Source organism: Sciurus carolinensis, chromosome 9 (assembly GCF_902686445.1).
Source record: "Sciurus carolinensis chromosome 9, mSciCar1.2, whole genome shotgun sequence".
Taxonomy (NCBI): domain Eukaryota; kingdom Metazoa; phylum Chordata; class Mammalia; order Rodentia; family Sciuridae; genus Sciurus; species Sciurus carolinensis.
Genome location: NC_062221.1, coordinates 56,392,989 through 56,405,671, shown reverse-complemented (window position 1 = coordinate 56,405,671; position 12,683 = coordinate 56,392,989). Strand labels below are relative to the sequence as shown.

Here is a 12,683-nt window from a genome sequence, read left to right as displayed (position 1 = left end):
TTGTCTTTTCCTTTTAACACCAGAGTTAATGTGCACCTAAATATCTCTGTGATAAAGGAAGTCAAGAGGATTAGGTGATGCCAGAATTTCCAAAAATGGGATGCAAAAATGCTACTACTGTGGGCTGTGTATAGGTACCACACCAAAGAAGGGTCTTGTTGTTTAGTAAGTTTGGAAAACAAAGTTAAATGGGTTTAAGTCACAAATTCTTAATAGAAAGTTGAAAATAAGATCAGCGAGGCAATATAGAGAAGAGCAGTCAGATCTTGCTTCACCCAGTAGACAGGAATCATCCTTGCCTCTTTATGCCAGGGAAGATTCTCAGAGCACAAATCCAAAGGCAGAGTGGGAAAAAGGATAGCAAGATCTTAGCCCCTTCCCCTGAGTTCTCTCCTGGGTCACACATCTGTGTAAGCCCCTGCCCCCACCCACCCACTCATGCTGATGAGATCAGCCTTCATTACTTCTCTAGAGCTAGGAAACAAGGTAATGTGTGGGAAGTGAGAGCTACAAGGTAATGTGTGGGAAGTGATAACAACTTTAGAGTTAGAGCCATTCAGCAGGAAAATTTGTTAAAAGACCAAGACATTGTAAAGCTGAAACGCTGGAGTCTATTAAGTCCCCTGCTTCTTAGAACATTTTGTTACCAGGGAATGTTTCAAGGAGGGAAAACATTGAACTATCACAGCACTGTCAGATACCAAATGCTGATACAAAGAGCAGCATTTTTTAAAGACATCTGTCTCTGCCACTAGAGAAACTTCTAAAAAGTTCTCCTTCTCTCCTACCCCAACAAACCTCCCCCACCCTCCTCACCCCTAGAAGCACTCTATTCATTACTTTCTTCTCTCCTGCCACCTCCCCCTCCTCTCTTCCCGTCTCCCACCTCCTCTTTCTCTCTCTTTCTCTCTCCTGCCCATGGCCCATGTTGTTTCCACAGACACTATTAGAGTAGCACAGTAAGCTAAGACTATCCAATGGTTAGTCTGCCCTCTTTGGTAAGAAGGGAACTAATTAAGTGACTAGAGGTTTAGACATTCATTGTTTATTAGCTCCAAACTCCTTCAGAGAGCCTGGAGCATTCTCCTAAACAAACATTGCCCTTTTATGGCTTCTTGTCCCAAATCCAAATGAGATGGAGAGCTTAAGGAGACAGTATCTTTTCATGGATGTTTGGTAAGGAGTAATTGGGAAGGCGAATGGAGTGTCGATGGATATAGAGGAGAAAGCTGCACGCCTGTGTCAGAAAGACTACTACAATCTGTGTATCTGCAGGCAGCTGATGCCCATCAGTGATCATCAGGAGTCTAAACTGTGCAATGCTGACACATCTGTGGTCAGCCCCATGCTTTGTTTAGCTGCCTTCATTAGAAATACATCCATCTAGAGAATGTTTTTTAAACTATAGTCTTCCAAACAAAAGAGTAAAGACCAACCCAAATATCTCCTGCCAATCTAAAACACTGTTACACTGTATCAGGAGGCCCTTTAGAGAAAAGAAACCATCCTTTAAATAAACAAAAGCCTTAAGATAGACCCAGTTTTCTGGTCTGTGGATATTAATAACCTACTAGTGATGAGCTACAACCTGTGAGAAAGGTACTTTTGCCTGGGTAGGCAAAGGAACAGAAGCTTTTAAAAACCCTGCCTTTTAATTTTGTTTCTGTTTTAAATATATAAAAGTTGCATTGTAAAGTGAGTCTTGGATGCAACATCAAACATTAATCCTGCCATGGCTTTCGCAAGGGAAATTGGGAGGCAAAATCCAAGCCTTAGGAACTGTGACAAAATGGACCACTTCCAGATTCTGAATCAGAAGCAACTGCCACCACCACAGGAGGCCACTGATCCTGGGTGGCTCTGAGCCTGAGACTTGTGTTTTCTACCCCTCCTTTTCTGCTGTGGACCCACAATAATCTGGTGTAGGTGACATATTCTTTTCCTTGGCTTGGATTAGGAACCTGGTGTCCTGAAAGAGGTCACTGATTTTCTTAGTCATGTCCAAGGAGGTTTGGCTCACCAGTGGCTTACCACAGGCCAAATTTGAGGTTAATTAACCATCAGTCCTTGTCAAGAGGGCCAAAATGTTGTTCAGACATTGAGAAAAGAGTAGATAATGACCTTGACCAACATTCCTTCTCTCCTGGTCCCAAGTCATGTGTCTTTATCGGCTGTGGGTGGTGTTGAAGATTATCTCAGAAATTGCTGGTTCATCATCTCTGTCACTCAACATTTGAAGAGGCCTGGCAATACATCATCCTATTCATTGGATGCAAATTTGTGTTCTGAATCCAATCCTTTTTACACTAGAACTGGGCTTTTGCTCATGAAAAGGTACATTTATTGACCTTTGGGGAAAGCAGAGTAAGTATAAAAAAGCCGTTTGTGGAGATGAAAGGATGCTGCAGATCTGGGTTGACCATCTAGGGACCAGACCTTCTGACTTGAGCCAGTCTGAGAAACAAAGAGACGCATGAAGTGCTTTTGCTGTCTCACTCTGCAGACCTCAGTGACCAGCTCCTTGAAGTGGTGGGGCTCGAGGGAGCCATGGAGATGGGGCAGATCTACACCGGCCTGAAGAGTGCGGGCAGGAGGTTGGCACAATGTTCCTCTGTCACCATCAGGTACGCTCCTTGTCACCCTACAGCCTCCGAACTTCCCTACCTTTCTAAACATTCTTGCAGACAATTACCAGGAAGCTATCTCTGGATTTCAGAGCTGGGAAAGGGGAGGACAGAAGCTTGGTAAGGTTTGTAAACAACATCTTTGTAGACCATTTCCCATGCAGGATAGGAGGCCACCATCCAAGACAGCAACTAGAGGGTCCACCACAAGCAGTTTGCTGTGTTCTTAAAATGTCTTGGTGAGATTCTCTAAATAGGAGTATAAGATTAGGAAGTCCAAAGAACCAGAGGCCCACTTCTTTATGTTTTTTAATCTTTACAAATTAAAAGGTTAGATGTATGCCAGGAGGCACACTGATAAACACCAGGTGCTTTGCTCTGCTCTGCTCTGTTGGATACTGGCCTTGGAAATGCTATTTCTTGTACACCTCTGCATGGTAAGCCATCATCATCAGCAAACTGGTCGTAATTGACTAAGAAGATGACAGCTTTTCAAGGTACAGACTACATAGTCAGTCACTGCAGATCTGGAAGATGGGGGGCGTCTACTAAAAGGGATCCTCTGGTTTCAGTTACCTCTGTTTGATCAATGCAACTAGTCACATTTTTTCTTTTCTCAGATTCCTTCCCCATCTGATTATTTCAAAAGTCTTTGTCCTTTCCTTTTTTCATTCACTTGTTACAGATCAGATCTATTAGTATTGCCCAGGCATGTCCTGGAGGGACCGCAGCATGCAGGGCTTCCCACAGGTATTTGACTTTTTTCTCCCAGAACCCCTTGGGCAAGTGTTGTCACAGCATATTTGGGGGAACTCTGCTCATGGTACTACCCCGAATCTCTCAGAAATGTCCCCACAGCTGCTGCCCTGATGTTTCCTAGCTCTCTGTTCCACTTTCCCCTATTCTTCATGCCGGCTTTGTCTTCTCTGGCTTTTCTATTCCCCTAGAGTTTGAGCTGTTGTCATGATGGGGACCCTGTTTTCCAGACCAATCTCTCTAACCCTGTCCACTCTCCAGGTCTCTAATACTGAGTGAATCCAGTCTGTCAACTCATCAAGGCCATAACTTATGTAGACTACCAAGAATACATCATGGGCTGGGGTTGTGGCTCAGTGGCAGAGCACTTGCCTAGCATGTGTGAAGCCTGGGTTCGATTTTCAGCACCACATAAAAATAAATGAATAAAATAAAGGTCTATCAACATCTAAAAAAATTTTTTTTTTTTTTTTTTTTTTTTTTTTTTTTGTGGTGCTGGGGATCGAACCCAGGGCTCTGTGCTTGCAAAGCAAGCACTTTACCAACTGAGCTATCTCCCCAGCCCACTAAAAAATATTTTTAAAAAGAAGAAGAATACATCCTGATCCCTGAAGAATGTAAAAAGCTATGAAGCTTTTCTTCATTATTTAGATCTATTTCCAGATAGAAACAGGGGACAAGCTAGGAGCCCCATCCTCGTGGGTATTCCCAGTTACCCTCTTAAGTCCTAAGTGCCAAAATGCCACTCTTTCCTCTGATTATTTGTTTTTATTATTATATTTATTGTTTTTATTATTAAATATCTTCAAGGTCAGCCAGAGAGTCATCACACCAAAATACGTTTGCCTCTCATTTCATCATTTTAAAAACAGGGCAGATGCCAAACCCAGGTGAGGGCTTTGTAGCTAGTGGGGGTTATCTGATCCCATCACCCCAACCAGTGGTCTCCAAAGGGCCACCTTTCCTCCCCAAGGTAATGGAGTTTAAGTTCACAGCCTTACAGGAGAAGTGAGAAGATCTCCTATCTGTCCTTTCAAGAATCTTTGCCAAAAAAAGCCTTGTGCTAAGTAAGAAAGCAATGCTCCCCGCAACCCCCATCCACCCACCCCCACCCACCCTCTACTTCCATCCTTGAGAACAGTATTCCTGGATGCCTCCTTTCCCAGTTAAGCCAACTCCACAGTCCATGGGACCCCAGGTCATACTGTTGTTCAGGATAAAATACAAGGCAACACACACTCAGCCCTGAGCTGTACCCGTGCAGCTTGGAGACGTTACCTCATGGACATGATGCAACCACTCACTCAGCATAGAGACCAGGACTTTCCCATTCCAGAGCAGGGTTTTTGGCACGTGGTGCTCTCCCTCTGGTTGATTGCTGAACTGAGGAGGATCTGCCTAGCAGTGGTCTGCCCTGTTGCTGGCCACTCTATCCCAGACTTGTGTGGCTTTTATTGCTCACACACATCAGTGTTTCTCAAAGTTGGGTCCTATGACCAAGGCAACACAATCACCCACTAGTGCTTCTTACAGTGAGGACCTCTGCACCCAGCCCCAGAGCTGCCAATCAAATCTCTGAGTGGGGCCCTGGGTTCCATTTTTAACAAGTCACTTCAGAGAGTCTTAGAAAACCACTGGTAGGTGGACAGATAAGGTTTTCCCACTTCTTTTTCCCCTGTGGGAACCACACTGATTCTCCAGCTCTGAGAAGCTCACTGTGTTATCTCGGTTTTGGGGATTCCAGGACCAACAAGCTGCTGCCCATGCAAGTGGATGGAGAGCCCTGGATGCAGCCGTGTTGCACGGTGAGTTTTGCACATCTTGGAGATGGGGGTGAGAGCTTGATTTTTGACCCCCACTTGGGCAATGACTTGATATGAAATCACTGCATCTCAGAGATGCAGGGACCTTGGAAGACCTAGTGCAACCCTTTTCCACTTTATTCCCCACCCACGCATCACCTGCCAAATGTTTACTGAATGCCTGCCGCACACCAGGCACCGTGAAGCACCAGATACCAAACAGAACACGGTGCAGACCCGTCTTCAAGGAGCTCACAATTTACATGGCGAATGTGGAGGTTCTACCCACGCAGAGTGAACTGTCCCAGGGCAGGGAACGTACCACAACTAAAGGATGATTGTCCTGCTGGCTAGCAAGTCTGATTGTTAGAAGATACTCCCTTAGGTAGAAGCCCAATCTGCACACCTGCCATAGGACTTCTACCCAATCTCTGTGACCACTGGGGAGAATTCCCACAGTGACAGTGCACAGGTGTGCTTCCCTACAGGTGCACCCACCGCCTTAAGCACCTTCCTGGAAACTCCACCAAAAGGTCGCCTACAGGTTACCTACTTTGTTTATGGCATTGCCACCCAGCTCCTAGCACAGTGCCCATGTGTACTATTTGCACAATAATGCGTTGAACCATGAACAGAGGACACAACAGATGAACAAAGGGAGCAGCCCCCTTCCCTTGCAGCACCCATGCGAGCTCTCCTTACATCACTTCTCCACAGGCCAACTTGGTTCATTCTCCATGGAGTTAGAAATTCCATGGGGGAAGAGAAACCCCCATTGTCCCAGTTTCCAGGGCCTCTATCGGGCTATTAACCTCGGTATGCTCGCAAATATGCAACTCTCACAAAAGCCAAGACGTGTTTCTAAGCTTCCTCAGCTACCTTAGTAACCTCTTTTTAAGCCCTTCAGAACATTGAGTTGTCTTCTTCTAGAGAGAGGTTTTCATGAGCCTACTGAGAAAAAATAGCATCTTCTGGAAAGGTTGAAAATAGAAATTTCTATAAAAATAGAAAGTTCTTTGCAAAATCTTGCCTCAGTCTTATGAAGACTAACAAAAAGATGAAAACACATAGCAAAAAGTAATAATAGCAATAATATCATTCCACCTTGCTGGAATAGGAAGGATTGAGGGAATTTCCACAATTTATCATTATGATGAAGTTGAGTTGAAAACAATTCATCCAAGCTTTTCCTGCTTCCTTAAAAAAAGAGAGAGAGAGAGAAAAGAAAAGAAAAAGAAAGAAATCAAACTTTCTCCCACCTGGTTCCATATCTGAAAACTGACTTGTCATTTTTCTACATTCAAGCACTGATTTTTTAAAATGACTCCCATCCCCACCCCGACACTTCCTCCATATCACTCTTACCCTAGAGCCAGCACAGTTCACTGGGAAAGCTATGTGACTCTATGGTGGTATGGTGTGAAGTCCAGAAATCTATGTGTGAAAATATTTTAGTCTGCTCTGGTGGCCCCAGCAGAATACCATGGATTAGTGCATTGAATGACAGAAATGTACTTTCTCACAATTGTGGAGTTTGGAAAGCCAACGTTAAGGTACCGGCAGGTTGATATATAATGGGGTGTCTTCCTGACTTGCAGCCAGCCACCTGTATCCTGATCCAGCCTTTCCTCTGTGCACGCTCCTGTCATCTCTTCCTCTTCTCATAAGGACACCAGTTCTTTTGGGTTGGGGCCCCATCCTTGTGACCTCATTTAACATTAGTTACCTCCTTAAAGGTCTTGTATATAAATATAATTACACTGGGGGTGAGAGCTTCAACATTTGAATTTGAGAGGACACAGTTGAGTCCATAACAAGGGGTAACAAAGTCGTTCTTAAAATTGAAAGGGTTCAAACAAATGTATCCATTGTTGAAACGTTTTCTTGAAGGTACACACCAGCTAAGAAGTGATTCAGAATTAAGGGTTTAAGATGGGAACATCACAGCACAAAAGAACTTTTGGTAAAAACTGAAATTAGGTTAAATTGAAACTAAGTCTAAAAACCAAATAGGGTCATGCTCATGAATGCAAATAGCAAAACTCATTCCTTGAGAGAGAAGATGTATAATGTAAACATTAATAACCTGGATCTCAAACCTAGGTTTATAGTGAAAAGTCCATGAGACACATTGTTGAAGGGACAGTAAAAATATGTTCAATTTCTCAGAGTCTATTTTCACTTCGATAATTAAAATATATAAATCAGAAGGAAATTTTAATAACTAGATGTTCACTAATAAAACTAAAAACAGCATACACCTTTCAAATCTGAGAGAATTTGAAATATAAAAGCTCTCTGTCAGTATAGCAAAACACAGAAACCAGATAACAAACCAACATTTAAATTTTTTTGAAGTAAGATGAAAGAGATTCAGATTAAATATATCAATATTGATTTTTAAAAGGGGTTAAGGTCCTCTATTTAAAGACTAATATCTTCATGTTGGGTTGAAAATTAACATCCAAGCCAAGATTACACCTGGAATCCCCATGAATCGGGAGGCCAAAGCGGAAGGATCCCAAGTATCTAGGCCAACCTCAGCAACTTAGCAAGACCTCGTCTCAAAATAAAAAATAAAAAGTAGTAGAGCTCTTTTCTCACATGTGCAAGACCCTGGATTCAACCACCAGTACCACAATAATGTAAAGTAAAATCCAAATGTATTTCCCTACAATGAGTATACCTAAAACAAAAGGACACGCACACACACACCTTTTATCAAGTGTAGAGAAATTAAATACAGGAACTATCGATGTTAATTATATTAATTTGAGGCAAACTGTACTTTCCCACACACTGAAAACACTAAACAGAATAACAAAAGACGTTATTCATTTGATTTAAAAGTACATTTAAAATATCTGGGCAGGGTGGTGCACGCCTGTAGTTCCAGCTACTCAGAAGGCTGAGGCAGGAGGATCACTTGAGCCCAGAAGTTTAAGAACAGTCTGGAAAACATAATGAGAGCCTTTCTCAAAACAAACAAACTCGATTATGAGATGTGGTGGTCATAAAATCTTAGATATTTAATGACAATTAAAATATATACTGTGATAAAACAATGTATATATACATTGACAGCAAGACAGTTATTAAGAAACTTTTAAACCATTTGTTTGTCCCTAAGTAGCTAAAATAAATACATAAATGACACATAATTTGAATAAAATAACTCTGTAATCTATAAATAATTTAAATGTCATATTTTTTTCAAGGATAGATAATTTGCAAAAATATATCACAAACTAGTTTACTGACCCCCCCCCCAAAAAAAAGAAAACTGAAATCCAGGAGCAGAAATTACGAAGGTCATTTTCTTTGAGCAAAAAGCAATAAAGCTGGAGATTACTAATAGAGAATTAAATGAAAAAAACAGAAATCAAGTCCCTTGGAAACTTAAAATTCTTCTAAAGAACAATAGGTTCAATGGGATTTCATTACTGAGTACTGAAAAAAATTATAAACATAAGAAAGCCATAGTTCAGACCTTATAGAATATAGCCTAAATTGTATTTGGCAGTAAATTCAAAACCTCATCTACTTTTATCATACCAAAAGAAAAAAATATGATGAATAATCCCCAAATTATAATAACAATAATAAAACAGACTTAAGAGAAGCAGAGGAAAGAAAATGACAAGCACATACCTATAATTTCAGTGTCTTGGGAGTCTGAGACAAGAGAATCATAAGTTCAAAGCCAGCCTCAGCAATTTAGCGGGACCCTGTATCTAAATAAAATATAAAAAGGACTAGGAATGTGGCTCAGTGGTTAAGCACACTTGGGTCCAATCCGTGGTACCAAAAAAAGGAAAGAAAAGAAAAGAAAACCTGGAACTAACTCCTTAAAATGTGTCAAACATTTGAAAATCTAATTAAAAAAAAAAAAGAAAAATCAGAGTCAGAGATATTCAAATGTAAAAAATATATATAAAATAAAATCTAAATATAAGTGGGGCAGTGGCTTTATTTAAAGATAATGTATATAATCATCTTAATTCTTTTTTTTTTTTTTTTTTGGCACTGGGGATTGAACCCAAGGGCACTTAACCACTGAGCCACATCACCAGTCCTTTTTATTTTTGATTCAGAGTCTCGCTGATTTGCTTAGGACCTTGATAAGTTGCTGAGGCTGGCTTTGAACTTGTGATCCTCCTGCCTCAGCCTCCCAAATAACTGGGATTACAGGTGTGTGCCACCAGCTAGTCACTTTAATTCTAATAAGTATGAACTTCTTAACAAAATGAAGGGAAATCTTGGCAACCATAAACAAAATGGTAAATGCTTTCAAAGAATTGCATACAAAATGATGTCAAATGGCTTTACTGCAGAACTCTTCCATACCATTAGGAAATATTTGTACTTAGGTAAACTATTCCAGAATATATACAAACACAGAAAGCTATCCAATCCATTGTATGAATGAAGATAGATACAATCACCTAACAAAAATCATATTTAAAAATAGAAAACTACAGACAAATCTTAAATATGAATAATATAAAAATTCTAGTACACATGTAGATAGACAGACTTGAGCAATATGTTGAAAGAATCATTCACCCCTCAGAGCATATTAAAGGAATGAAGGAAGTCTTCTATTAGTTTAGATAGAAAAATTACATGATAATATAAATGGATGACCCAAAGGTATTTGATTATATTCTACATTTCTGATTTTTAACCTTTTAAAACAGGAGTGCCCATGGAATTAATTCCCAGTACAAAATATTTATATATCTCTCTATATATTTTTACCCCATATACATTTATTTTACTTAATAATAAAACAACAGATAAAAATCATAGATAAGACATGTATGCTAATGTTGTTTGGAAGTTGTAGCCAATGCAATGTATATGAAGCAGAAAAGAAAGTAACTATTTGGAAAAGAATAAAAACTGACATTGTTTGTAGGTGATATATGTATGTATATAGAAAGCTGATAGAATCAACCAAAAATCTCATAGGATAAATTATTTCGATAAAGTCTTATAGAAAAATAGACAAAATTGATACCACCAGCAATAATCAATTCAAAGAATATAACACCAAAAGGTTAAAATGTCATAATAGCAACAACAAGACCTAGAGTATTAAATTGAATTGTGGCAAGAGAGAATACTTATAAGAACTAACTAATAATAAAAAAGTGAATATAGAAACAAGCCAGGTCCCTAAACAGAGATTCTAACATTTTTTTAACTTGACATCAGGGTAGTTCCTAAGGCATTTGATAAAAGAACTTCAAGAAAAGACTTCTCAGAAGATATTAATTATAAAATCACAATAATTTGAATGATATACTCTTGTCACAGATTGTGTAGGGAAATTAATAATATAAAAGAAACCCTAAGAAATCCTGTATATATAAAACTAATGAAGGAAAAATAAAGATCATGGAACTAATTAGAAGGAAAGGAACTGTTTTAACATATGATTTCCAAGCAATTGCCTGTTTGTGAAAATGTCATTATGTGCCAACCTTTCACTTCAAATTATATTTGGAAAACAGAAACAAAACAGAAAGTCTCTAAAGAATAAAATGTTGGGCTGGGGAAATAGCTCAGCTGGGAGAGTGCTTGTTCAATCCCCAGCACCGGCACAGAAAAATAAATAAATAAATAGATAAAATGTTACTAACTATGGGGAAAATAGATGATCATGACTATTCCATGGGCATGGCCTTTGTAAGGAAAGGTAAGTGACTTTTTTAAAAAAATTATTAACCAGTTTAAATTCTACAAGTCAAGAATCAAATAAACATGTAAAAGGCTAAGGACAAGATGTTTGCAATAGCAGTATCAAAGAGCAGGTTAATTCCCATAAGGTATAAAGAAACCAGCTCTTAGCAGGAAAAAGAAAAAAAAAAAAAAAACTAATAGTGCAATTGTGAACTAATAATTCACAGAATTGTCATGAGCTATTAACCTATGAAATAAAATTTAGTGTCACAAAGAAGGAATGATTTTCAAATTAAAACAGTTAGAAGGCCATGCCATGCTTCACTTATCAATTAGCAAAGTTTGTTTTTGTTTGTTTGCATAAGAAAGTATTCATTGCTGTCAAGGGTGTGGTGAAACCAGAACTCAGTGAGCAAGAGCACAAAGTGGTGCTGCCATTCTGAAAAGCATCTGGAGCCACGCTTCAAGATCAATCATTACAAGCCACGCACTGTGGTGCTCACCTGTATCCCAGCAGCTTGGGAGGCTGAAGCAGGAGAATCACAAGTTCAAAGCCAGCCTCAGCACCTTAGCGAGGCTATAAGCAACCTATGAGACCCTATCTCAAAATAAAAAATAAGAAGGACTAGTGATGTGGCTCAGTGGCTAAGTGCCCCTTGGTTCAATCCCTCATACAAAAAAAAAAAAAAAAAAATTTTAAGAACCATTATAAGCCATTGTAAATATTAATACACACTGATTCAGTTCATTTACTTTTCACAATTTTTAAAAATTGTTCATACATTTCTAGGAATTTAGTCTAAATGTAATACAGACATTGATGTATGTCAATTTCTATTTCATGCATCATAGCAAAAAAAAAAAAAAATGGAAATTACCCAAAAGCCCAATATTCAAGAACAAGGTTTAAATAAGCTCTGTGAGATTCATCAAATGGAATTATTTTCAGCTGTCAAAAATCATATTTAATACATAACTCAGTGGTAGAGCACATGATAGCCCTAGGTTCTTTCCCTGGCACCACAAAAACACATACATACATATATACATGCATAAAGTATAAATAAAATCTTTAAAATGAAATACCTAATGATCTGGAAATGCTTACAAAATAATGTTAAATAAAAAAGCAAATTAAGAAACTGATTTCAATTTTATTAAAAACTTATAGGCATAGAAACTAAAAGTAATATACAAAGAAGTTAAGTCATTACCACTTTGATTTTTAAACATTATCTGTATTTTCTAAATTCTTAAAAGTGAATATAGAAACAACCCAGGTCCCCAAACGGAGATTCTAACATTAAAAAAATTGTTTATACATAAAATATATATTTATTAAGACAACTTGTCTCACAATTGCAGTACTTTAAAATGATCTCTCATGCTTCACTATCACAGTTAGGTGGCATAATTTGAGTCTCAAATACAGAATCTTCTCCCAGAGTTGGATGACAGTAGAACCTCTAAGTTGAAGGTGCTTCTAGTTAATCAGTCCATTGATTCCCAAAGTTCAGCATGCACCTGAGTAACCCAAAGGGTTTTAATGCACACATTACTTGATTACATTCCAGATTTTTGTTTTTTAAATCCAGGAGTCTGGATGCCCAAGAATGTGCATTTCTAACACATTCCAAGGTGATAGAGATTCTGTTGGTTGAGGGAACACACTTTGAGAACCTCTAATCTAGTTGAAATTCCTGACTTAATAAATCCCATGCTGCTTCTCCTCCATCTCTTGCGAAACCTGATTGTCCAGCTGCATTCGAAGGCCTCTGGTGGCAGCAGACACTCTCATGAAGCAGGATGTTCT

At 39.0% G+C, this 12,683-nt stretch overlaps 1 protein-coding gene across 6 annotated transcripts in view; it reads left to right on the top strand.

The window, feature by feature from the left end:
- Nucleotides 1–12,683, top strand: part of Dgkg (diacylglycerol kinase gamma) — a 207,793-nt gene that overhangs the window by 179,546 nt on the left and 15,564 nt on the right. For all 6 annotated transcript variants that reach the window (XM_047563810.1, XM_047563811.1, XM_047563809.1 and 3 more), the window contains 2 exons: nucleotides 2,504–2,624; nucleotides 5,125–5,185. In XM_047563810.1, the coding sequence (XP_047419766.1) occupies nucleotides 2,504–2,624; nucleotides 5,125–5,185 (182 nt within the window). The remainder of the gene's footprint in view (nucleotides 1–2,503; nucleotides 2,625–5,124; nucleotides 5,186–12,683) is intronic.